At 36.3% G+C, this 24,261-nt stretch overlaps 1 protein-coding gene across 1 annotated transcript in view; it reads right to left on the reverse strand.

The window, feature by feature from the left end:
- The window catches only part of ANKRD31 (ankyrin repeat domain 31), an 83,416-nt gene that overhangs the window by 51,711 nt on the left and 7,444 nt on the right, over positions 1–24,261 (reverse strand). Inside the window, exons 3-8 of the mRNA XM_084881258.1 lie at positions 21,431–21,537; positions 19,864–19,904; positions 18,955–19,025; positions 12,581–12,624; positions 9,748–10,395; positions 5,476–5,744 (exon numbers count right to left, since the gene is read on the reverse strand). Coding sequence (XP_084737384.1) covers positions 5,476–5,744; positions 9,748–10,395; positions 12,581–12,624; positions 18,955–19,025; positions 19,864–19,904; positions 21,431–21,537 — 1,180 coding nt within the window. The remainder of the gene's footprint in view (positions 1–5,475; positions 5,745–9,747; positions 10,396–12,580; positions 12,625–18,954; positions 19,026–19,863; positions 19,905–21,430; positions 21,538–24,261) is intronic.

Here is a 24,261-nt window from a genome sequence, read left to right on the forward strand (position 1 = left end):
TTCTCATGTTCTCTATAACCATTCACAGAAAGCCATATCAAAAATTCTAAATTTTTAAAACTCAAGGGTATTTTACTGATCTGTTGTCAAGCAGCACAGCAATTGTAAATAAGAAGATGGCTCCTAAGAAAACTGCGGATAAATCTGTGACAGGTATGCTAGTCATTATCGTTTCTAGTCTATTCTTTGAGGCACCTGTGTGCTTCTCTCCTTTAGGGGAAGTCACCTGCAAGTGTATTCTGAGTCTCTTGCCCCTCACACTCCAGGTTGACATGGGACTATCCACTCTATCCACCTTCTAGGGAAAAAGAGGCAGGCTCTATGAAAGAAAAAAGAACTTGCCATATAGTATGGCACTGATCAAAAACTGCAAAATATTGTCATAAAAAAAGACACACAGATCAGAGGAACAAAATAGAAAGCCTGGGAATAAAACTATACATGCATCAATTAATTTATGACAAAGGAGCCAAGAATGTACAATGGAGAAAAGATAGTCTCTTCAATAAATGGTATTGGGAAAACTGGACCGTCACATGCAAAAGAATAAAACTGGGTCATGATCCTACACCACAGACAAAAATTAGCTCAAAATGGATTGAAGATTTGAGAGTATGACCTAAAACCACAAAACTCATAGGAAAAAACATAGGGGTAAGCACTTTCACACTGGTCTTGGCAATTTTTTTTTTAATTAAAAACAAAAGCAAATATAACAAAAGCAAGTGGAACTACATAAACCTTCTGCAGAGCAAAGGAAACTATCAACAAAATGAAAAGGCAACCTACTGAATGGAAGAAAATATCTGCAAATCATATATATGATAAGGGGGGGGGCGGTTAAGATTCAAAATATATAAACATACAATTCAATAGACAATAAAATATTATTTTAAAATGGGGGAGGGCCTGACCAGTGTGGCTCAGCGGTTGAGCATTGACCAAGGAACCAAGAGGACACCAGTTCAATTCCTGGTCAGGGCACATGCCCAGGTTGTGGGCTCAATCCCCAATAGGGAACATGTAGGAGGCAGCCAATCAATGATGTTTCTCATTGATGTTTCAATCTCTCTATCCCCCTCTCTTCCTCTTTCTCTAAAAATCAATTTAAAAATATTTTTTAAATGGGAGAGGAACTAAAAGGACATTTAAAAAAAAAAAAAAAAGACATCCAAATGGACAATGAATGTACATGAGTTATATGAAAAGGTATTCAATATTACTAACCATCAAGGAAATGCAAGTCAAAACCACAATGAGGTAGCACCTTATACCTGGTGGAGTAGCTATTATCAAAAGACAAGAAATAGCAAGTGTTGGTGAGCAGATAGAAAAGGGAATGGTTGTGCACTGTTGTTGGGAATATAAATCGGTGCAGCCACTATGGAAAACAGAACAGAGTTTGTAAAATAAATAAATAAAAAATGAAACTACCACATGATCCAGCAATTCTGCTTCCAGGTTTTTATCCAAAGGAAACAAAATCACGATCTTGAAAAGGTATCTGCACTTTCACATTCATTATAGCATTTACAATAGCCAAGGCAGGAAAAACAATCTATATTGTTGAATGAATGGATACAGAAAATGTGGTATACATGTTCAATAGAATATCATTCAGCCATAGAAAGGGGAAAAAAAACCCTACCCTTAAAAAAAAATTGATTTCAGAGAAAGGAGAGAGAGAGAAAGAGAGAGAGAGAGAGATATCAATGATGAGACAATCATTGATCAGTTGTCTCCCACAAACCGGGCATATGCCCTTGACTGGAATAAACCCAGGACTCTTCAGTCCGCAGACCAATGCTCTATCCACTGAGCCAAACCAGCTAGGGCAAAACCTGCCATTTTTTACGACATGGATGGACCTTGTGGTTATTATGTTAAGTAAGTCAGACAGAGAAAGATAAAGACCATATGACCTCCTTATATATGAAATCTAAAAAGAACCCAAACTCATAGATACAGAGAACAGACTGATGTTGCAGGATGAGTGAGTAAAATGGGTGAAGGTGGCCACAAGGTATACATTTCTAGTTATAAGACAAATAGATCCTTGTATATAGTGACAAATAGTAGTATAGTTTCATTTTGTTATATGTGGCTTCCAATTTTCCCAGCACTGTTTATTGAAGAAACTTCACTTTCTCAGTGTATGTTTTTGGCTTCTTTGTAAAAAATTATTTATTCACATTTATTTCTGGGCTTCCATTGGTCTGTGTGTGTTTTTTTCTGCCCATATCATGCTGTTTTGATTAGTGTCTCAAACTAATTGCAGTATAATTTGAAGTCAGGGAGTGTGATACCTCCCACTTTATCTTTTTTTTTTTTTTTTCATAATTGCTTTGGCTATTTTGAGTCTTTTGTGGTTCCATACAAATATGGTGATTTTTTGTTTTTGTTGTTGTTCTATTTCTTTAAAAAATACCATTGGGATTTTGATGGGGATTGTATTTAATTTATATATTGCTTTGGGTAATATGGCCATTTTTACTATGTCGATTACAGAATATCTGTCCATTTCTTTGTATCTTCTTTAATTTCATTTAATAATGTCCTGTAAGTTTTAGTGTATAGGTCCTACCTTTTGTTAAGTTTATTCCTAACTACTTTATTTTTGTTGCAACTGAAACTCTTTTTTCCATTTCTTTTTTTTTGAAATTTCATTGTTAGTATATAGGAATGTAATAGATTTTTGTATATCAATTTTGAAACCTGCAACTTTATTGTATTTGTTTATTGTTTGTCACTATATACAAAAATTAACTTAAAATGAGCCAAAGACATAAATATAAAATCTGAAACAATAAATTACATAGAAAGAAAGCATACTACTAAATGTAGGACCTTGGTCTTAGAGAGGATTTTGTAAATTTGACAATAAAGACAATGGAAATAAAGCAAAAATAAATGAATGGGACTATGTAACACTAAAAAGCTTCTGCACAGTAAAAGAAAATGCCAACCAAATGGAAAATGAAATTTGCAAACAAAACATCCAATAGCATTTAATATTCAAAATATATAAAGAATCTATACAACTCAACTACAAAAAACAAACAATCCCATTAAATTGGCAGAGTACCTGAGCAGATACTTCTTCCAAGAAGACATACAAATGGCCAAAAAATACAAGAAAAGATGTTTAACTATACTAGCAATTTGGGAAATACAAATCCAAAGCAAAATGAGATGCCACTTCACACCTGTTAGAATGGCTATTATCAATAAAACAAGAAATAACACGTGTTGGAGAAGGTGTGCCAATAAAGGAACCCTCATTCACTGCTGGTAAGAATGAAAACTAGTAAAGCCACTATGCAAAATAGTACAGAGGCTCCTCAAAATTTTCATAATAGAGTTAACACATGACCCAAAAACCCTTTTTCTAGATATCTAACTAAAAATTTGAAAACATTTATTCAAGCCGAAACCAGTTTGGCTCAGTGGATGGAGAATTGGTCTGTGGACTAGGAGGTCCCGGGTTTGATTCCGGTCAAGGGCGTGTACCTTGGTTTAGGGCACATCCCCATTGGGGGTGTGCAGGAGACAGCTGGTCGATGTTTCTCTCTCATCGATGCTTCTAACTCTCTGTCCCTCTCCTTTCCAATGATTTTTTTCCCTTTCTATGGCTGAATGATATAACATTTACATAAACATATAAGCAATTTGGGAAATGCAAAATTTGGGTAATATGGCCAGTTTAACTATGTTGATATTTCACTGCAGCAGTGGCCAAGACATAGAAATAAGCAAAAGTATCTTTTGATAGATGACTGGGTAAAGATGTGACATATATATACAATAGAATACTACTCAGACATAAGAAAAGATGAAATCCTGCCATTTCTTACAACATGGATGAATCTTGAGAATATCATGCTAAGCGAAATAAGTCAAACAGAAAAGTTAAGAACTATATGATTTCACTCATATGTGGGATATAAAAGTGAAATCAACAAATGAACAAACAAGAAAAACCAACATACAAAAACCCATAGGCACAGACAATAGTATAGTGGGAAACGGTGGGGATAGTATAATAAAAGGTAAAGAGGGTCAAATATATGGTGACAGAAGGAGATCTGACTTTGGGTGGTAAACATACAATGTAATACACAGATAATGTATTATAGAATTTTACACTTGAAACCTACATTAATTTATTTACTAATGGTCACCCCAACAAATTTAATTAAAAGTTAAGACATACTCATAAGTAAGTCCAATTCTGCAGATGTGGCTCAGTGGTTGAGCATCAATCTAGAAACCAAGAGGGCACTGGTTGCTCTCATCAGGGCGAGTCTCTGGTGGTTAATGAAAATTCTCTGCTTTCACACACCACAGTCCTGCTCAGCTCTAGCACCTGCTGCCAGCGCCGACCCCACTTGCAACCACTGCTGGCACCTTCAGCCGGTGCCAGAGCCTCCACTTGCAATTGCTGCTGGCACCCAGGGCCAGTCCTGATCTCTCGGCATCATCAGTGGGTGTAAGCAGTGGCTACCAACCCTGATCACCCCTGATGGCTTCTCCTCTTCCCCCTGCTCCTGAGGGGCAATCGGGGCAACAGCTGCTGCTTGCACTCACTGACAGCACCAGCTCCAATCGCACCCACTGCTGGTGCTGGCCCCAACTGCTCCCCACTGTCAGGGGCTGCGAGCAGGGCCAGTGCTGTCAGTGCATGGGAGTGGTGGCAGCAGGAGTGGGGTTGCTGACAGAGAGGAGATTGGGGGCAGTGGTGGGAGGAGCCAGGCAGGGGCGTGGAGGATGGGCCTATACCTGCCCCCCTGTGCTTAACAAAGCCTTGCAGCCCACAGTTCCTTTCAAGGCGCACAGATTTGTGCACTGGGCTCCTAGTAGTTAATAATACTGTATTGGAGCCGAAACCGGTTTGGCTCAGTGGATGGAGCATCGGCCTGCAGACTGAAAGGTCCTGGGTTTGATTCCGGTCAAGGGCATGTACCTTGGTTGCAGGCACATCCCCAGTAGGAGGTGTGCAAGAGGCAGCTGATCGATGTATCTCTCTCATTGATGTTTCTAACTCTCCATCCCTCTCTCTTCCTCTCTGTAAAAGAAAAAAAAATCAATAAAATATACTTAAAAATAATAATAATAATACTGTATTGGATATTTGAAAGTTGCTAAGAGAGTAAATCTTAAAAGTTCTCATCTCAAGTCAAAAAAACTGTAACTATGTATAGTGATAAGTTATCTAAAACTTACTAAAATAAATAAATAAATAAAAGAAAATTAACACTAGACTGAAATACAAGTCTCCATTACTTTGTCTTACAAATAAAAAAGTAAGAGTTTTCTAGCTTAAAAAAAAAAGCAACTGCAAGATAATTATTTACCAATACTAAAAAGTAAAGTTCTTTATTTGGGGTAACTATACACTGACTCAATGTTCCAAACATAGACTTATCTACAAGCTCTACAGCATACTTGGTAGAAAAATATAATTTCATAGCATACCTGAAAGTCTCAGTTAAAGAATTACTTGCTTGACTCTCACAGCCAAGTATTGTGGGTAAAATATTTTCTGGTATCTTATACACGTCATCTTTGTGCTTTGTATATTCGCCTACTTTTATTCTGGATGATCTCCTTAACCCAGATGGAGGGTCCTGATCAGAGCTATTTTCCAATGGATTTGAGTTTCTCTTATTATTTAGTGGATCACAAGAGATTACATTTTGATCAACCAATGTCTGCAATCCAAATGGATTTGGATCTTCTAGAGTCTGTAATAAAATATAAATAAATACATATTCAAATGAGTACAACAATACAAAAATATTAAAACTAAGGGAAATAAGTTTTTTTTAAAACATTTATTTTATTGATTTTTTTACAGAGAAGAGGGGAGAGGGATAGAGAGTTAGAAATATTGATGAGAGAGAAACATCTATTAGCTGCCTCCTGCACACCCTCTACTGGAGATGTCCCCGCAACCAAGGTACATGCCCTTGACTGGAATCGAACCTGGGATCTTTCAGTCCGCAGGCCGACGCTCTATCCACTGAGCCAAACTGGTTCCAGCAGGGAAATAAGTTTTATCTTGTCCTTTGAATACATGAAAATGCCTCTTACAAGTTGAAAGTATAAAAACCCAGACATATGTGAACATAAATGAAAATGTATGTGATATACAGTATAAAAGGCTAATACACAAGGTGTCCCCTCAGGAGTTTATTCAGGATACTGGGAGTTCAATCGCTCGCTATGATGTGCGCTGACCACCAGGGGGTGGTGCAGAATGAAGGAAGGCCCTGGCTGGCAGCTGGCAGCTGGGAAAGGAAGGCCCTGGCCTGCAGCCGGAAGGAAAGCCCTATTAGACCCTGATTGCTGGACCCTCCCTGTGCACGGATTTCATGTATCAGACCTCTAGTTAATATAACAAAAGACAATGCATATTTAAAAGCCTAAGTTAAGCAGAATATAAGTAAAATTATTTTTATCAATATTCATCCTTAAAAGTTAGTGGCAAACCTGAGGTCACTCTGGGTGCTTTAATTTCACAGGAAACTGGTAGCACAGACACATACAAAAGGTAGAGATATGACACTAGGCTAGATCTATGTTCTATTCAGCCTGGGGATTTTGTTATTTGATAGCAGTAGTTAATGTTATTTTGTGAAATAAGGTAATATATAACCACTAGTGGCCCTGTGCATGAATCTGTGCGTGAGTAGCTAGCTGCCCTGCCCTCCTGTAGCTCTCTGCTGCTTGTAGCTCACTGCCCCGCCTGCCTACTGATCGGTTGTTATGTGACAGCGCCCTGACCAATTTGCACATTAACCTATTATAAGTCTAGATTATATTGATTTTAAAAGGTTAACAGTATATTATGAATAACTCTAACTTCCCCTTAATAATCCATTATAGATGAAATATATTTTTTATAAATATCATGTAAAGCTTTCCTGAATTATTTATATAACCAGATTGCAAAGCTTCTCAAGGTAACAAGAACCATATTTTTATTACAGCTGTGTAAGAGTATTTAATTTTTTTTGTTCTAAATCAATCTTTTTTCTAATTTTATTTATTTTTGAATGATGTGTTTAATCATGGTTTCTTTTAACATTAAATTATTAATTTTCACTGGTAATATTTATATGTATCTTTTATTACAATTATCTATATAATATGCAAATAGACAGAAAGGCGGAACAACTGAACAACCGAACAACTGTGCTGTGTGCTGACGTGTGCTGTGTGCTGACCACTAGGGGACGCACACAGAACATGGTAGGCATCATCAGCAGGCGGCAGAGCATGAAACATTGTGGGCAGGTGAGAGGGGGTGTCAAGCCAAGGAAGGTCACTGGTCGCTATCATCGGGGTAAGCCTCTGGTGGTTACTGAAAATTCTTTGCTCGCGTGTGCCACTGTCCCCCTCAGTGCTTGCATCCACTGCCAGCACCTGGTGCCAGCCCCAATCACTTGGCATCATCAGCGGGTGCAAGTGGCGGCTGATGGCCCCAATTGTCCCTCAGGGCTTCTCTCCCCCCCCCCCACTCCTGAGGGGCAATCGGGGCCAGAAGCTGCTGCTTGCACCCACTGACGGGACCAGTCCCTCTAGCACTTGCTGCTGGCACAGGCCCCAATAGCTCCACACCATTAGTGGGTGCAAGCTGGCACCGTAAACATGTAAGAATAGCCATGGCAGGAGCAGAGCTGCTGGCAGATAGGGGGCCGGGGGCTGCTGTGGAAGGGGGTGCAGAGGACGGGCTGAGACCCACCCCTGTGCCCACCACAGCCTCGTGGTTCACAGTTCCTTTCAAGGTGCATGAATTTGTGCACTGGGCCCCTATTATAAACAATCAATAATCAACAATGATTATTTAATGTCACTGGGTCAAAACTCATTACACACAAACAGGCTACGGCATAGATGAAACTCAAGAGCATTATGCTAAGCGAAATAAGCCAGTCAGAGAAAGATAAATATCACATGATCTCACTCATTTGTGAAATATAATAAACAACATCAACTAGATCCAGAGAGAGAGAGAAGCATCGATCAGACCCTCAAAACTCAGAGGGAAGGTAGGGGAGAGTGAGGGTAAGGGGAAGAGAGCAACCAAAGGACTTGTATGCGTGCATATAAGCCTAACCAATGGACACAGACACCAGGGGGGTGAGGGCATGACTGGAGGTGGGGGGTAAAAGGGGGGGAATAGGGGGATAAGGACACATATGTAATACCTTAATCAATAAAAAAAAGAAGAAAATTAGCAAACTCAAGCAATTATTCAAAGATTTCTTCTTTCTACTTTTAAAAAGCTGTTTTTTCTTGAAGACTTGCTAAGGTCATGTCTACTCTATCAATACCAATCGTAATTTCCTACACATTATTCATACTACCTCATTTCAGATTAGAATACTCAAATGTTTTGTCATGCCATATTCCTGTAGTTAGTTTCTCTTTTTCTGAATAATTTTTAGTCCTATTATGTCTTTTGAGATTTTTCTTTTTTACCAGAATTACATGTAGTATTTTATTCTAGGTGTGTATGTTGCAGTATAACCTTAGTATCATGTTATTTATATCTTCCCATGGATGTTCACAGGAGCATTTTGATAACAGCCAAAATAAAAGAAAGAACAATAATCTAAATAACCATAATTAGTGAATTGGTCAAATAAATTACAGACACACAATCCATACAGTAGAATGACATGTAGCAAATAAAAATATTTAAGTTGTGTGCTACATTTGCTGTGGCAGAAAGATAACCAAGATTATTGTTAAATTTAAAAAACAAGTTATATGTTTACATTATATGTATTATAGTCCCATTTACATAAAATTATATAGACTATGCATAGAAATAATTAGAGACAGAGATACACTAAACTGTTAATAGTGATTACCTCTGGAAGGCAGAACTGTGGGAGACTATATTATTATGTATTGCTGTAATGCTTAGTTTTTGTAAAATGAGGACATATTACTATTTTAATCAGGAAAACAATAATGGTTTTTTGAAATTGTCAACAAGAAAAAGGGACCTGGCAAGTGGTGGGCCACTGCAGGGTCTCCAGGCATGATACAGTAAGCACTGTGACACCTGGCAGTATCTTCAGACACAGAATGCAAAGTTCTCCTGAAGACAGGCATACTTTCCCCGCTCTTAGCAGCCCAATTACATATATTCTATGTCCTGTTAGAGATTAATGTGGGGTATCTTATCTCTACTGCGCACCTAAGTAGTCATAGTGACTTTTTAATAGGGAAAATTCTGGTAAAAAATTCTTTCTTTCCTGTATATAAGCAATCTACAGATATGTCTTCGCGGGTCTTCTGGGGAGAAACTGATCTATTTTAACTTTTAACCCCTTGAAAACTCAACCCTAGGAACCTCTAAAAAGATCACTGGCCTAGGTGTGGCTCAGTGATTAAGTGTCAACCTATGAATTAGGAGGTCACAGTTCAATTCCGGTCAAGGGCACATGCCTGGGTTGCAGGCTCGGTCCCCAGTAGGGGGCGTGTAGGCAGCAGCCAATCAATGATTCTCTCTCATCATCGATGTTTCTATTTCTCTCTCCCTTCCTCTCTGAAATCCTTAAAAATATATTTAAAATAAAAAAATAGATCACTATGCTTCAAAGTCAACAAGTCTTTTCTGAGTGTTGATATTTGTGTAGAAGGTTTGATTTTAAAATAAAGTATATGGGCAATAAGACTTGATAAAAGGCACTATAAAAGGCAAAATCATAGACTCATACTTGCACTTACTTGCTGCACTGAAGGATGCTTGTCCTGCAGCTCGGCTAACTTGGAATCTTGTTCATATGATGGAGTAGAACAAAGAGACTCAAAATTCACTTCTGCTATTTGTGTGCAATCTTCATCAGTCTGAGACATGTTGGGCTCTGTTCCTAAACATTCATTTCCATCACTGAGACTGCTGCCTTCCTCTTTTCTGTGACAAATGGGTCCCATGTTGGCTTCTGACAATGTGTTTATGGCTGCTATCAATTCAGCTGGCAATGCATCATCCTTTGTGTTTTCTAGTAAATCTCTGTCACATGTCAAAGATATTGATAGGGAATCCAAAGAGTTGCTCAATGGGCTCATCAACTCTCCAGCTTCAATATCATTCATTGTTTCTAACAATGTCTCCTCCTGAGTGTTTGCTGGTGATGTTATTAACTTTTCTAAGGCAGAAACAAAAGTTTCAACAGAGCTTTCTTCATCTTTGGCTTCTTCAGAAGTCATGGTCAATGTGACTTCCTTTCCAGACTCAAAAAATACATTTGGTGCTGCTAAGATATTCTGTGACTCTATTAATGAATTTTCCTCGACAGCAACCATATCAGATACTTTAATAGCAATACCTGAGAGAAGGCTAATTTCAGGAGAATCTCTGTCTGCATTTAGTTCCTGTGTATTCAAAAAAGAAATTCCATCAGTACAGTATATACAAAGACGTGTTTAAAATAAAAACTTTATAGTTTTTCAATTTATCAGGTCAGTAAGTTATCACCAGAAAGTTTTAACAAATTTCCCCCGCTTCTATAAATAAAAATAATCTTTACTATTTTCCTATACCAAATCACTAATGAACAAATGGCTAAATATACAAAAGAAAACCAAGGGTAAAATTGGCTGGACCATAACTACAGATGGCAAATTATCTGTTCAACTAAGTTTAAATTAACCATGCTAAAAGAAGAAGCAGAGATGGCATGGATAGTTAACAGATTATCTCAAAACTTCACTGCAGTTAATGGTTGTCAAAAACTTGGTCAAAAATCTATTGAATTTTATAAAAATTATCAATTAGGAATAAAATTGGTATAGTTTCACCTTTTTATTTCCCACCTCTTTATGAATATATTAAATGTGAAGTAAAAAAGCCAAAAGACAGGAGGTTAGAGGAACAAAGAGAAATAAGAAAACAGTTCTATATAAATATTATGAGCCCTGCCTATAAATAAGTGGTTCTGAGTTGTGAATTTTTTAAACAAAAAAACAACAACTTATATTTCTAAATGACTGTTACTTTTCAAAAACATCATCTTAATAGATTACACCCATTCTCAAATATTTCTAATGCTCTAAATATTATTAGACTTCCTATTTTAAAAGTATGACTTTCAAATTTTTTATAAGCCATTCAAGAAAACCACTCTCAATATTTTAAAGAAACTGAACTTCTCTCAACACTAAAAACCGTTTATTTGCTTGACCTTAAATAACAGAATGGGTTTCAATAAATTTTGACTATTCCTGAAAGTCAAATCCACCTTCCAATGACATACCAGTGTGATAGAATGAACTGTAAATTGTAAGCCCTCTAATATTTTGACTTGAATAAGAAAAATGAAAACTATTTTATTCCCTCTCCTGCCATCATTTATCTTCTTCTGTATACAACACACAAAGCTTAGGAAGATATATTTATTTAGCAATAATGCAAACTATAATTTTCTCTGAAAAATAAAAGGAATTTAGAAGGAATTCAAGAACCAAATCCTATCCATTCTTAAAGTCTCAATTCAAGGTCTCCCTTCTATTTGACATCTTTATAGCTATTAAATCCAAAGCCATAGATGTAATAAAGTATATACAGGGTGTCCCCCCAAGATGTATAACCACTTTGAATAACTATAAAGGCAATGTTTGTTGAATCTAAAAAGAAAGAAACATCAATTGAACTATCAGTGTTAAAGCTTGTATACATTTTTTGGGATACCCTGCATATTGGACACTGCCCTAAAAGATTTAAGATGAAAATCATAAGTACATAAAACATTAAATAAAGTATAAAAAATACTGTATGAATTTAAATGAATGGCATAAACCATAGAGTGGCCTAATGTATTATAAGATAGTTTTTTGGAGAAGGTAAGAGGAGGGAGTCTGCAGCAAGCTTTCATGATTGTTTTAAAAATGCTTGGTTAGACAAAGTTAAACAGGTTTCTTCACCATAAGAATTTTCATAGTATGCATATCATAAATCTGAGAAGACTTTAGGATACAGTGTTCTCTAAACTTCTTTGTTCAAAAAAGTCCTTTTTCTCAAATGATCTATTAATTTTATGGGATGCAAATGCTTAGGAAAAAATGATACAATCAGTGAATAACAAATATTAAAGAGGAAGCAATTTGTTCAAGATCAACAATATTATCTGAGAAAGAGCCATAGAGAAAAGGGGACTTAATCCTGAAATTAAAAAAAAAAAATTGTGAAGGAGTGAAATAAGAGAGAAACACATATTATTAAGCACAAACTAAGGCCCAGACATCATGAACTATCATTGCTCTGTCCTCACAATCCTGTGAAATGGGTATCACTAGTGATATTCTACACATATAAATGACACACTTGGAATGCACACCTATCTGGTTCCAAATTTTATGCTCTTTCTCTTGCTTCTGAGTTCTTGACCTGAATGAGTCACTGAAGCAGGAATGTTTAAGGTAAGGCTGAGACGAAGTAAGTTACAGGTATAGTAGTATTGACTAAGAAAGAGTCTAGATGGGTTTGAAGCTTTAATCAACATAATTTTTAAAAAATCTAAACCCATGATCTGTATGCCTAATCTCAGTTATATAAACCAACCTTTGCTGGGTGTGGCAAAACTTCAGGGTTTTCAGTGTTAGGCCCTAGAAGAGAAAAATATATGTTTACATTCCAGTTTTATTAAAGCACTAAAACCCCACGTACCCTCACCTGTCATTTCTCAATCATGTAACTTGAAATGACTCCCCAGAAATATATATAACATTTCAAATGTTTTCTATATATTACATCAATTTGATATAAAAGTATCATTATGTTGCCAATAAAGTTTATTTAAAAAAATCTGCCACTTCTTTTAAAATATTTTACATGAAGTCAAGTAAAATTATAATTATTTGGAATTATTTTAGCTAAAAAACAACCTTTCCATTTTGTCTGAGCAATTCTAAGTGTTTATAACCATAAGGGGAAAATCACATCTACTTTCTCAGATAAGAATCCAGTATAGGTAATAGACTTTAAAGAAATTCATGCTGTCAAGTTAAGCATGAAAAGGAATGACCTATGTAGAGTCAGGAGGTTATCCTAAATGTGTCTTCACCATCAACTCCTCACCTGGCCTGTTGCCCTGAGATGAGCTGGCTGACAGCAATTCACACCAAGTTAAGGAGGATCAAGAAAAGATACATTTCTCCTCCTCCACTCCTCTTGTCTCCAACCTGCACTGGCAAGGTCTTGCCACTCGGACACACTTAGGCAGGAATTCAGGGTTCACTGGCATATGTTTGAGTCATTACTTTGGTTTCTTTTGATTAGGCAATATCTAGAGCTAGAGTGTAAGCAAATAATTATCTTCTCAATTTCAGAATGCATCCTCACAAGCAAGACAGGTTTTTCAGGGGGGGGGAAATAAACATACTGAGCTTATATGCTTACTGAGCTTTATAGCCTGCAAAAACCTATAATTATTATTATTTGCTTCACCTTTGCCATTTGATGGTGAAAAGCTATGAAAATCATCTAGGAAGATTATTAGCATGGTATTCCAGTTCCTCACAGAATTATGAGCAAAAAGTCATAAGAATAAATCATTTCTTATCCTTGCATTAGAGTCCTTTGTGCCAAGCAATAATGATAAATAGCATTATCAATATCTTTGTTTAAAATTTTATATCTCTGGTTGCTTAAAATTTAATACCAATAAAGGAACACTTAAAAACAATAGATACGTCTTCAATCATCTTTGCAAGGAGATTTTTGTTTTTAATAAACTCTCAAATCCTTTGGGGTTAGAGTTCAAAAAGAGAAAAAGTTCATCTTCTTCCTCCTTCTCTGAATTGTAAAGAACCTGTCATCTTTTATGTTGTTTTTAACCACCTCAATATAAAAATGATTATTTTTATGCCAATAGTTACTATTCTTAAAACTTGATAAATTAATATAATGAAGTGTATTATTATAATTTTATTACTATATTTAAAAACACATTTATAAGAAATTCTCATTTTCCAGCAACAAAATTTACATAAAACAGTTTTCACAAATAAAAAGTATTTTTCTTGAGTTCTTGTCCCTCCTTTAATAAATTATTAAAAGATTTTCTACTTATCACTTGAAAAGCTAAAATGTGCTATATGGGAAATAAATTCTAAAGTGCCAAATGAAAAGAAAATGCTCAGAGAAACTGAACTTTAACTTATAAACAAACTATTTTAAGGCCAATGTTATCATGTTATGTTACTAAAGATCATTTACTTATTTTGGTCAGTTACAATCTGGTTAGAATTACTCTGAATCGGGAGGGAGAAGATAGGATTGTATAAGAACTGAGTCAGCCGGGGCCGGATAGAGAGTCGGCTTGGGGACTGAGGGGCCCCGGGTTCGATTCCTGTCAAGGGCATGTACTTTGGTTGCGGGCATATCCCCAGTAGGGCGTGTGCAAGAGGCAGCTGATCGATGAGTCTCTCTCATTGATGTTTCTAACTCTCTATCTCTCTCCTTTCCTCTCTGTACAAAAATCAATAAAATATATTTAAAAATAAAAATAAAAAAAAGAACTGAGTCAATTATACTATCTAACAATTTAATTGTTTCCTTATATGTAAGTTAACTCACTGTCTAGGATGATAACAAAAGGAGCTTCCTGTTCTGAACACTCTGAAAAGTAAAAGCAAGAGGTCACTGCAATCAGAATCCAAGATGGCTGCTCGGGTAGGCAACTAGCCGCAGCCGCACACAACAATTTTAATAAAATACAACTAAAATATAAAATGGACATTACCCAGAACTACAGGAAAGTCGACTGACTGGAAATCCTACAACAAGAAGCAAGGAGAAAACCAGAAGGAAGCGCGGAGGAGCTGTAAAAGCCCAAGGTACGGAGACACGCGGCGCGAGGAGAGGACGGAGCCGGAGAGGAGGGAGGCCGAGTGCCTGGCGGGCGTTCCCTAGCGGAAAGGAGATAAAACTCCGACTGTGCTGGGCCCCTGACTGCTCTGAACCCCAGATCTGGGCCAGACCCCGGGGACTCAGGCTCAGCCATAGGGAGCTGAGCTGTAAAGCGGAACCCCGGGGTAGCGGAGAAAGGAGGTCCCGGAGGCGCGCACACTGCCCCCAGAGAAGGGACGGTCGGCTGTGCCGCGGGATTGCCCTGACGGGAAGGAGACTGGGGCTCCAGACTGCTGTGAACGCCACCTCCAACTCCACTTCCAACTGAACTGAACCCCAATACCGGGCTCATTGTGGGAGAGCATAGACTGTTTGGCAGCAGGCGAAAATCGAGGGCACCTTTCTCTCAGAGGCGCCGGCAGCGAGCACTGAAGGACCCGCATAGGGCGGGGCTGACGGAAGCCAAAGCTGCAGGCTCCACCCTGAAACCCCGTCCCGTCTGTAACTGCGAAATGCGACAACAAAATAGATCACAAACGAAAGAAATGGAGGACAAAAAGCGTCTGGATATAGAGTTCAAATCTACGCTTATAAGGTTTTTCAAGAATTTCCTAGAAAAGATGGATAAGGCCTATGAGGATATGAAAAGAGATCAACTAGAATTAATAAGGAGTCAACAAGAAATGATAAGGGATCAACAAGAAATAAAGAATACATTGTCTGAAATAAAAAATATTCTACAGAGTCCTAAAAACAGAAGGGAAGATCGCAAGAATCAAGTCAAAGATTTGGAACATAAAGAGCCAGAAGACACTCCTCCACAGAAGCTAGAAGGCAAGAGAATCCAGAAAATTGAAGATAATGTAAGAAACCTCTGGGACAACTTCAAGCGAACCAACATCAGAATTATGGGGGTTCCAGAAGATGAGAGAGAGCAAGATATCGAAAACATACTGAAAGAAATAGTGACAGAAAACTTCCCCCACCTGGTGAAAGAATTTGACTTACAAGTCCAGGAAGCACACAGAACTCCAAACAAAAGGAATCCAAAGAGGACCACACCGAGACACATCATTATTAAAATTCCAAGAGCAAAAGATAAAGAGAGAATACTAAAAGAAGCAAGAGCAAAGAAGGTAGTAACTTATAAAGGAGCACCTATACGATTGTCAGCTGACTTCTCAACAGAAACCATGCAGGCCAGAAGGGAATGGCAAGAAATATTCAAGGTGATGAATAGCAAGAACCTACAGCCAAAAATAAGCTACCCAGCAAAGCTATCACTCAGAATCGAAGGCCAGATAAAGAGCTTCACTAATAAAAAAAAGCTAAAGGAGTTCATCACCACCAAACCAGAATTATATGAATTGCTGAAGGGGGTTCTTTCAGAAGAGAAAGTAAACAAAGATAAAAATTATGAACAACAAATACGTAATTATCAACAAGTGAATCTAAAAACCAAGGAAATTAAAAAAATCTGATGAACAATAGTAACTGTTGAATATAATAGAATCAGAGGTATGGAAGGGGAGTGAACTGACGATTCTTGGGGAAAAGGGGAGAGGGGGGCATGGGAAGAGACTGAACATAAACTGTGCACCTATGGATGAGGACAATGGGGAGAGGGGAAAGGGCAGAGGGTGGGGTGGGAACCTGGTGGAGGAGAGCAATGGTGGGGGGGGGGGAAGGAACATTTGTAATAATATGAAAAATAAAAACTTATTAAAAAATAAATAAATAAATAAAATAAAATAAAATAAAATAAAAAAAAAAAAAAAAAAAAAAAAAAAAAGAGGTCACTGCAATGAAGTGCCAGAAGGGAAGGGAATTATTTCTGGGTCTCAAGTCACAGAAGCTTCGTGGCATCAAGAAACATCATGAAGTTATAATTCTGGTGCCCATGGCACTTTTATAGGAACAGTCAGGAAAATACTTGTGACTCAGATGCTATTGGTGGTGGCAAAAATGCACAAATACCAATAGCATAATAAGTATAACTGCTCTCAGAAGGCCAAATGAGTTGAAGGTTGGAAGTGTGGGAAATGCAGAGCATAGTGGAACCCTGTTTTTCTGAGACTGAGTATGAGAAAAATGAGAATAGACCTTTTGCCTAACTATTGCTGACTCTCGTTATCATGACCAAAATCCAAAGAAAGAAAGGAATACCCAAGGCATGCTATCACCCATGACACCTCTCTCTCAAATTGTTTAAAACAACCTATATAATAAAAGCTTAATATGCTAAGTGTCTGTTCATCCAGTCATCCATTCAACCAATCAAAGAGTATTATGCTGATATGCTAAGGCCACTCAACCACTCGCTATGACGTGCACTGATCACCAGGGGGCAGTCAACCAGTCGCTATGATGAGCACTGACCACCAGGGGGCAAATGCTCTGACTGGTAGGTTAGCTTGCTACTGGGGTCCGGCCAATCAAGCCCTCCTGTGGACCCTCCCCAGCTGGCCAACCTCCTGCATCCCTCCCTGGCCTCGATCATGCTCCAGTGGGGTCCCTCGCCCTGGCCTATGCTCTCTTATAATCCAGGACCCCTGGGGGATATCAGAGAGCTGGTTTCGGCCCCATCCTGCAGGCCAGGCCGAGGGATCCCACTAGTACTTACCTAAAAAAGGACTTCAACCTCTAAGATGGTACCTCTGTAGCTTCATTATTGTTCAGTTTATCTATAAACTGAATCTTATAAAAGACGCTAAACAGGTTTTCACCACATTTGGAGGGCATGTTTGCCATAATGTGAATTATATTAGGCTATTTGCTATTGATTAGACATCTGAAAAACTAAAAAGGCTTTTATACTTGGAGAGAAACATCCATTACTATTTGCATTTATGTTTGTTTAATGGTCAATTTATTAAATTTCTGTTTAATCTGAAGACTACTGTGTCTTTAATATTTCAACACTAATTACAAACTTAAATTCCCTTAAATAATTTAAACTACAAATTTAATGTTTGCTATTTCAAACATATTAACTATTAGACAAAACACACATGAATACAATGGCCATAAAACTTATTAATGCTCTTAACCTAATTCTATAATAACAATACATTGGTGTAATTCATTCTACATTATTTCTATATCTGTTCCTAAGTTTTCTTATGATTGAAGTTATTGACTAATTTTTTCTTGGCCCATAAGACATTTTCCTCAAGATAATTCAAACCTGAACATTCAATTATCTGGCTTTACCTTAATAAACTTAAACTTCACAAAGGTTATTTTTTATGATCTAATGTTTTGCCCAAGAATGCTGCTTACCTTTAAGTTTTAGATGGCCAGTGTTACAAAAACTTTTGTGCTATCATTATTATATACTGATTTATTCTGTTAGCATCATTGCAAACTTATGCCTGCAATTTTAATCTTATCATGAGTAGCAGGACCATCTATGGCTTTAATTTCCTAAGAGATGAGGGATCTAATCTGTGTAGAAAACTCTCCTTAACTGGATATCAAGTTAGTATGCCATCTTGGAATTTAATTAGACCCCACTTCTTACGTTTTTATGTGTGGCTGCTTATGCTGTGTGGTCTTTCCTTTTCTTGGTACAGTTCTTATCTCAGGACTACTTGACTTACAATTGTGTTTTCTTTCTTCTCTACTTACACAGTGATAAACAAAAATATCCTATGCTTTGTAAACGTTATGTATTTAATAGGGAAAACAAAAAGCACGTGTTTTAACAGGTTCCTATTTTTTAAAGTCATTAAGAAGTCTTAAACACTCTACTATAGTTGCTTTTTTTTTTTTTTGCATTGAGACTACCTTTGGTACACTATTAACATTTTTTAAAAATATTTTTTACCCAGCCGATGTGGCTCAGTGGTTGTGGGCTGGATCCCCAGTAAGGAACTTGTAGGAGGCAGCCAATGAAAGATTATCATCATTGATGTTTCTATCTCTCTCTCTCTCTCTCTTCCTTCCTCTCTGAAATCAACAAAAATATATATTTTTAAAAATTTATAATAGCAATATATACTAGATTAGCCCAGTTGTAAATAAATATGTCTAATTAGCCTAAAACAAATTTATTTTATATGACTCTACCCATGAAAACATACCTTGGATACTTTTGTGGTTCAGTGAAAGTTCAGCTTCAGGAGATGACACAATGAACATTGGACAACTTTTTCTAGTTTTAAAACATAAATCAATCAATAAATAAAAATTTTTAAATGGAAAGAAGAAACTCTTTCTCATTCAAATACAATTTAATTTTTTTTCTTCATTTAAACAAATTTCAAAATAGGATGCTTTTATTGCTACATTATTCCAATCACTTTTACAATTACTACCAATTTGTTAACATTAATATTTCAAGTGCTGCCCTATTTTGTTTGGCTCGGTGGATAGAGCGTCAGCCTGCAGAATGAAGGGTCCTGGGTTTGATTCTAGTCAAGGGTACATGCCCAGGTTGTAGGTTCGATCCTCAGTAGGGGGCATGCAGGAGGCAACCAATCAATGATTCTCTCTCATCATTGATGTTTCTATCTCTCTATCCCTCACCCTTCTTCTCTCTCTAAAAATGAATAAAAACGGCAGAAACCAGTTTGGCTCAGTGGATAGAGCATCGGTCTGCGGACTGAAAGGTCCCTGTTTCGATTCTGGTCAAGGTCAATGTACCTTGGTTGCTGGCACATTCCCAGTACGGGGTGTGCAGGAGGCAGCTGATCAATGTTTCTAACTCTCTATCCCTCTCCCTTCCTCTCTGTAAAAAATAAATAAAATATATTTTTAAATAAAAAATAAAAATGAATAAAAACATATTTTTAAAAGAATACTTTAAAAAATAAAAATAAATTTAAAAAAATAAAACTTATTGATATTATACACACAAACACACACATGCTGCTAAAGGTGCAATTATTCTAAAACATAATTCTAAAACTGTTAAGAAAATTAAGACATTTTTGATGTGCAAAATGACAAAGTATTTATAACATAATAAAGCCAAAAATTAGTATGCTTACTCTAACAGAGCTTGATTTTGTCCCATTTCAGCTTGAGGTAGCTAGGGAAAAAACACACAGTAGTTTTCCAGCTGATGAATACTAACCCAATGCAACACACTAAACATTTAACATTTAAGGTAATTCAAGTTATTCTTTCTTAGCATCTTTTTTTTTTAATTGTGGTAAAATACATATAAAATAAAATTTACAATTTTAACCATGTACAGTTCTGTGGTACATATATATTCACAATGATGTGCAACCATTCCATTACCACCATCCATCTCCAAAAGTTATTCATCCTCTCCTACTAAAACTCCATATCCATTAAACATTAACTGTCCACTCACCACCCCACCAACCCTCAATATCTACTTTTTTACTTTTTGTCTCTATGAATTTGACTACTCTAAGAAGCTCATATAAAAGAAATACTGCAGCACTGGCCAGTTTTGCCTATTGGATAGCAGGCTGAAGGGTCACGGGTTCAATTCCTGGTTAAGGGAATGCACATTGGTTGCAGGCTCAATCCCTGGCCCTAGGTGGGGGCACGTGTGGGAGACAACCAGTCTGATGTTTCTCTTTGCCTCTCCTCATCCCTTCCACTTTCTCTAAAAATAATGGAAAAATATCCTCGATGAATATTAAAAAAAAAAAAAAAGAGAAAGAAATACTATGTATATTTGCCCTCTTATGACTGGTTTATTTCACTTAGTATAATGTCTTCAAGGTTTATCCATATTGTAGCATTGCTGAAGAATATTCCATTGTACGTACCATATTTTTTTTGCACGCTCATTTGTTAGTAGACACTTTGGTTACTTCCACCTTTTGGCTATTGTGAATAATGTTTCTATGAATGTGGGTAAACAAATATACCTCCTCCTAAAAAAAACTGTTGTTGGTGTTCCTCGTTGCCGGGGTTCTTTTCCCAGCCTTACAAAGGGTTTAGCATTCTGGAGAAAGGGGCTACACATAGATTCAAGAAGGAGTCCAAGGATGAAAGATAGTTTTGAAAGGTACTGGGGGGTCAGAGAAGCTTCAGCTAAAGAGAACTGAAGATTCTCCTTGTCTCAGAACACAGTGCTTTTATTAAACACAATTTGTCCAAGGCAAGGTGGAAATATACAGTTCAAAGGGTAAGGTATCAAAGGGTACAGAAGCATTATCAGTTTGGGGAATAGTCTACAGCTGTTCCGGTGTTTGGCCAATAGGAGGCAGTAAAATGCCCTGAGCTGTCTGGCAGCTAACAATTATCCTATTCAGTTTTGAGGGAAGTTGGAAATTAGCCATTTCCAACAGGTAAACTACATATGTGGCTCACCCTTGTTGAGCCCACCAAATCCCATCAACCTTTTGACAGAATTGTAATTATTACATGCTGGAATGGGTTCTCAGCAAACTGGCTTTCAATAAATTTGCAGCAGGGAAACAGAATGATTAGCTAAGAAAGGAGAAAAAACTGATAAAAGATAGAAGCAGCAAAATAACAGACAAAAAGAATTAATCATTAGTGACTTGCCACTCTTTAAAATAGCGTTTCCAATTTTTAACAAGTATGTATTGAACCAATATGCTTACACACCTGTAAGACTGCATCCTCACTAAGTTCAGGCATAGTCTTCTTACTTACTTGATTTTGTAGATCCTCTCTGAGTTTCAACCCAAGTTGAATCTCAGGAGAGCGAGTGCCTAGAATGGAATATAATCATAATCATTCATAACAGTTTTATTGCTCTGACAATGATCCAAGGATTTAAAGATAGTAAGAAAAAAAAAGTCATTAAAGATCATTTTGTAAATTATAATTTCCTAATTTCCACTTTTATATATTATGGTTTTTTACTTATTAGTTAGGAAGAAACATATACACTACAGAGAATAAAATAATACTTGATAGTTACTTTTTTTTCAGGATGAATGATGCAAAGGATATATATATAGAAAATTATATAGATTTAAATCCCACTAGAAAGAATACTTTCTTTTTTTAAAAAAACAAACAAAATCATTTAAGTCTTCTTTAAAACCCATCATGTTAGTACAATTCAAGAAAAGTCCAAGTTTCTGTTTCAAGATGGCAAATTGAGCCCATATTTTAACTTTCTTCCCTTCCCAATTCCTAAAAAGAATCCAAAGAAATGACTAGGGTTTAAAAATCTAAAATAGCAATGGTTTAAAAAAAAAAAAAAAAAAAAAAAGGAGGAGGGGGGGAGATATCCTGTATAGATTTGAATATGAAAATAGGTTAAATAGGAAACATTAGTAAATAGCTGGTGATTCAACATAGAAAAAAGAGGGGCTCCTTTAGAAGTAGCTATATGATTTCTTCCATCAGAATCCCTGAAAACTACCCAGCTAAGAAATCCCACCAACAAAGGATGGAAGAGGGTAGATTAGAAGTTCACAGTGGGTACTGAGCTTGCTGTTTGTAACCAAGAAATTTAGGATGAATGTTGTAGCCAGCTACTCTGTGTAGGAAGATATATTCCTGCCCAGATATAGAAATGTACTAAAAGCTAAGGTTGGTAAAATAATGTAATAATGGCACAGAAGTAGAAATAGTAAAAAAAGATCAATGAAACAAAACAAAAAGTGGGAAACAGACATATATATCTAGGAACTTAATATGTAACAACATGGTATTTTAAACAGAGGCACCAAGAAGAGTTATTCAATAAATAATATTGGGAAAATTGGTTAATCACTTAGAAAAAAATAAATTTAGAACTACCTTCCCATAGGCCAAAATATTCCAAACAGATTATTTGTAAAAGCTATAAATATAATAAATGGAAATAAATATAAAATATTTTATAGTTTTGAAATAGGTAAACTATTTCTAAATTTGAAAAAACTAATAAACCTTAAAAAAGAAGAAGAAGAAGAAGAAGAAGAAGGAGGAGGAGGAGGAGGAGGAGGAGGAGGAGGAGGAGGAGGAGGAGGAGGAGGAGGGAGGAGAAGGAAGGAAGGAAGGAAGGAAGGAAGGAAGGAAGGAAGGAAGGAAGGAAGGAAGGAAGGAAGGAAGAAAGAAAGAAAGAAAGAAAGAAAGAAAGAAAGAAAGAAAGAAAGAAAGAAAGAAAGAAAGAAAGAAAGAAAGGAAGAAAGAAAAAGAAAGAAAAAGACAAAGACTGCTCTAGCCAGTTTGGCTCAATGGATAAAAGCATCAGCCTGCAGACCAAAGAGTCTTGGATCCCATTCCGGTCAAGGGCACATATCTGGGTTGCAGATTCATCCCTGGGCCCTGGCTGGGGCGTGTGCAGGAGACAACCAATGTGTTTCTCTCACATTGATATTTCTCTTTGTCTTCCTCTCTCTCTTCCACTCTCTATAAAATTCAATGGAAAAATATCCTCAGGTGAGGATTAAAAAAAAAGACTGACTTTTACTGCATAAAAACTTAAAACTTCTACAATACACAATATATCACAAATAACGTGAAAACTAACTAAGAAATTGGGTAAACATATTTGCAATACATATGACAACTTTTGTTACCTTTAATATGTAAAATGCTCTTATAAATCAATAATAAAGATTAGGAGATATATAAGGCAATTCACACCCAAAAAAAGTATGAATGGTCAATATTAATATATGCTTAAATAGTCTTTAAAATAAAAATTAAAATAATCATATACTTTTATTTATCAGTTTTGCAAAGACTGAATATGTCTATGTTGACAGAGGGGAAAGCCATTTTTTGGGAGACCATAACGTCAAGATCTGACACATGTCAGATCCTTTAAAATCAGAATACATTATTTGAAAGTAAATCTAATTTTAGCTAGTTATTTATTCTAAATAAATAATAAAAAAGTAGGCAAAGGTGTAAGCATTAGAATATTCATATTTGTTATAGTATTGAGAAACATCAAAAATATAATCAATTTATTAAGGGTACATTCATACAAAATAATATGTAGCAATTTAAAAGGTTGAGGTAGATAAATATAACAAAATATGAAACATATTATGTAGTATAATAGCAATTATGAAAAGATATTTATATTGGCATCTAAAAGTCTAAAAGAATATAAAAATACTAAATGCTGACAACTGTTGGGAGTGGAATTGTAGGAAAGAATAGGGGGTAGGCTCTTTAATTTTCTACATAATATATTTTTTATTTTTTTTAATATTTTATACTTTTAGTAATTAGCAAAAATAATAAAAGACTTCTATTTGGAAAGTGAAATAAAAGAAAAAAACTTGGATGGAATATTAAAGCAGACCTCTAACTTTTTTCTACTGGCACTTTATACATCAAATAATACATTCTGAAGACCAATATTACTCACTGTCCCTTCCGATTACAAGTAAGAAAAACCACACCAAGACAAAACTGTAACTTGCCATTGTGGTAGAATGAGTAATGTATAGTGAAAAGACTTTGCAAACTATACAAAGATCTTC

The sequence above is a fragment of the Pipistrellus hanaki genome (genome assembly GCF_964339955.1).
Source record: "Pipistrellus hanaki genome assembly, chromosome: 4".
Classification (NCBI taxonomy): Eukaryota; Metazoa; Chordata; class Mammalia; order Chiroptera; family Vespertilionidae; genus Pipistrellus; species Pipistrellus hanaki.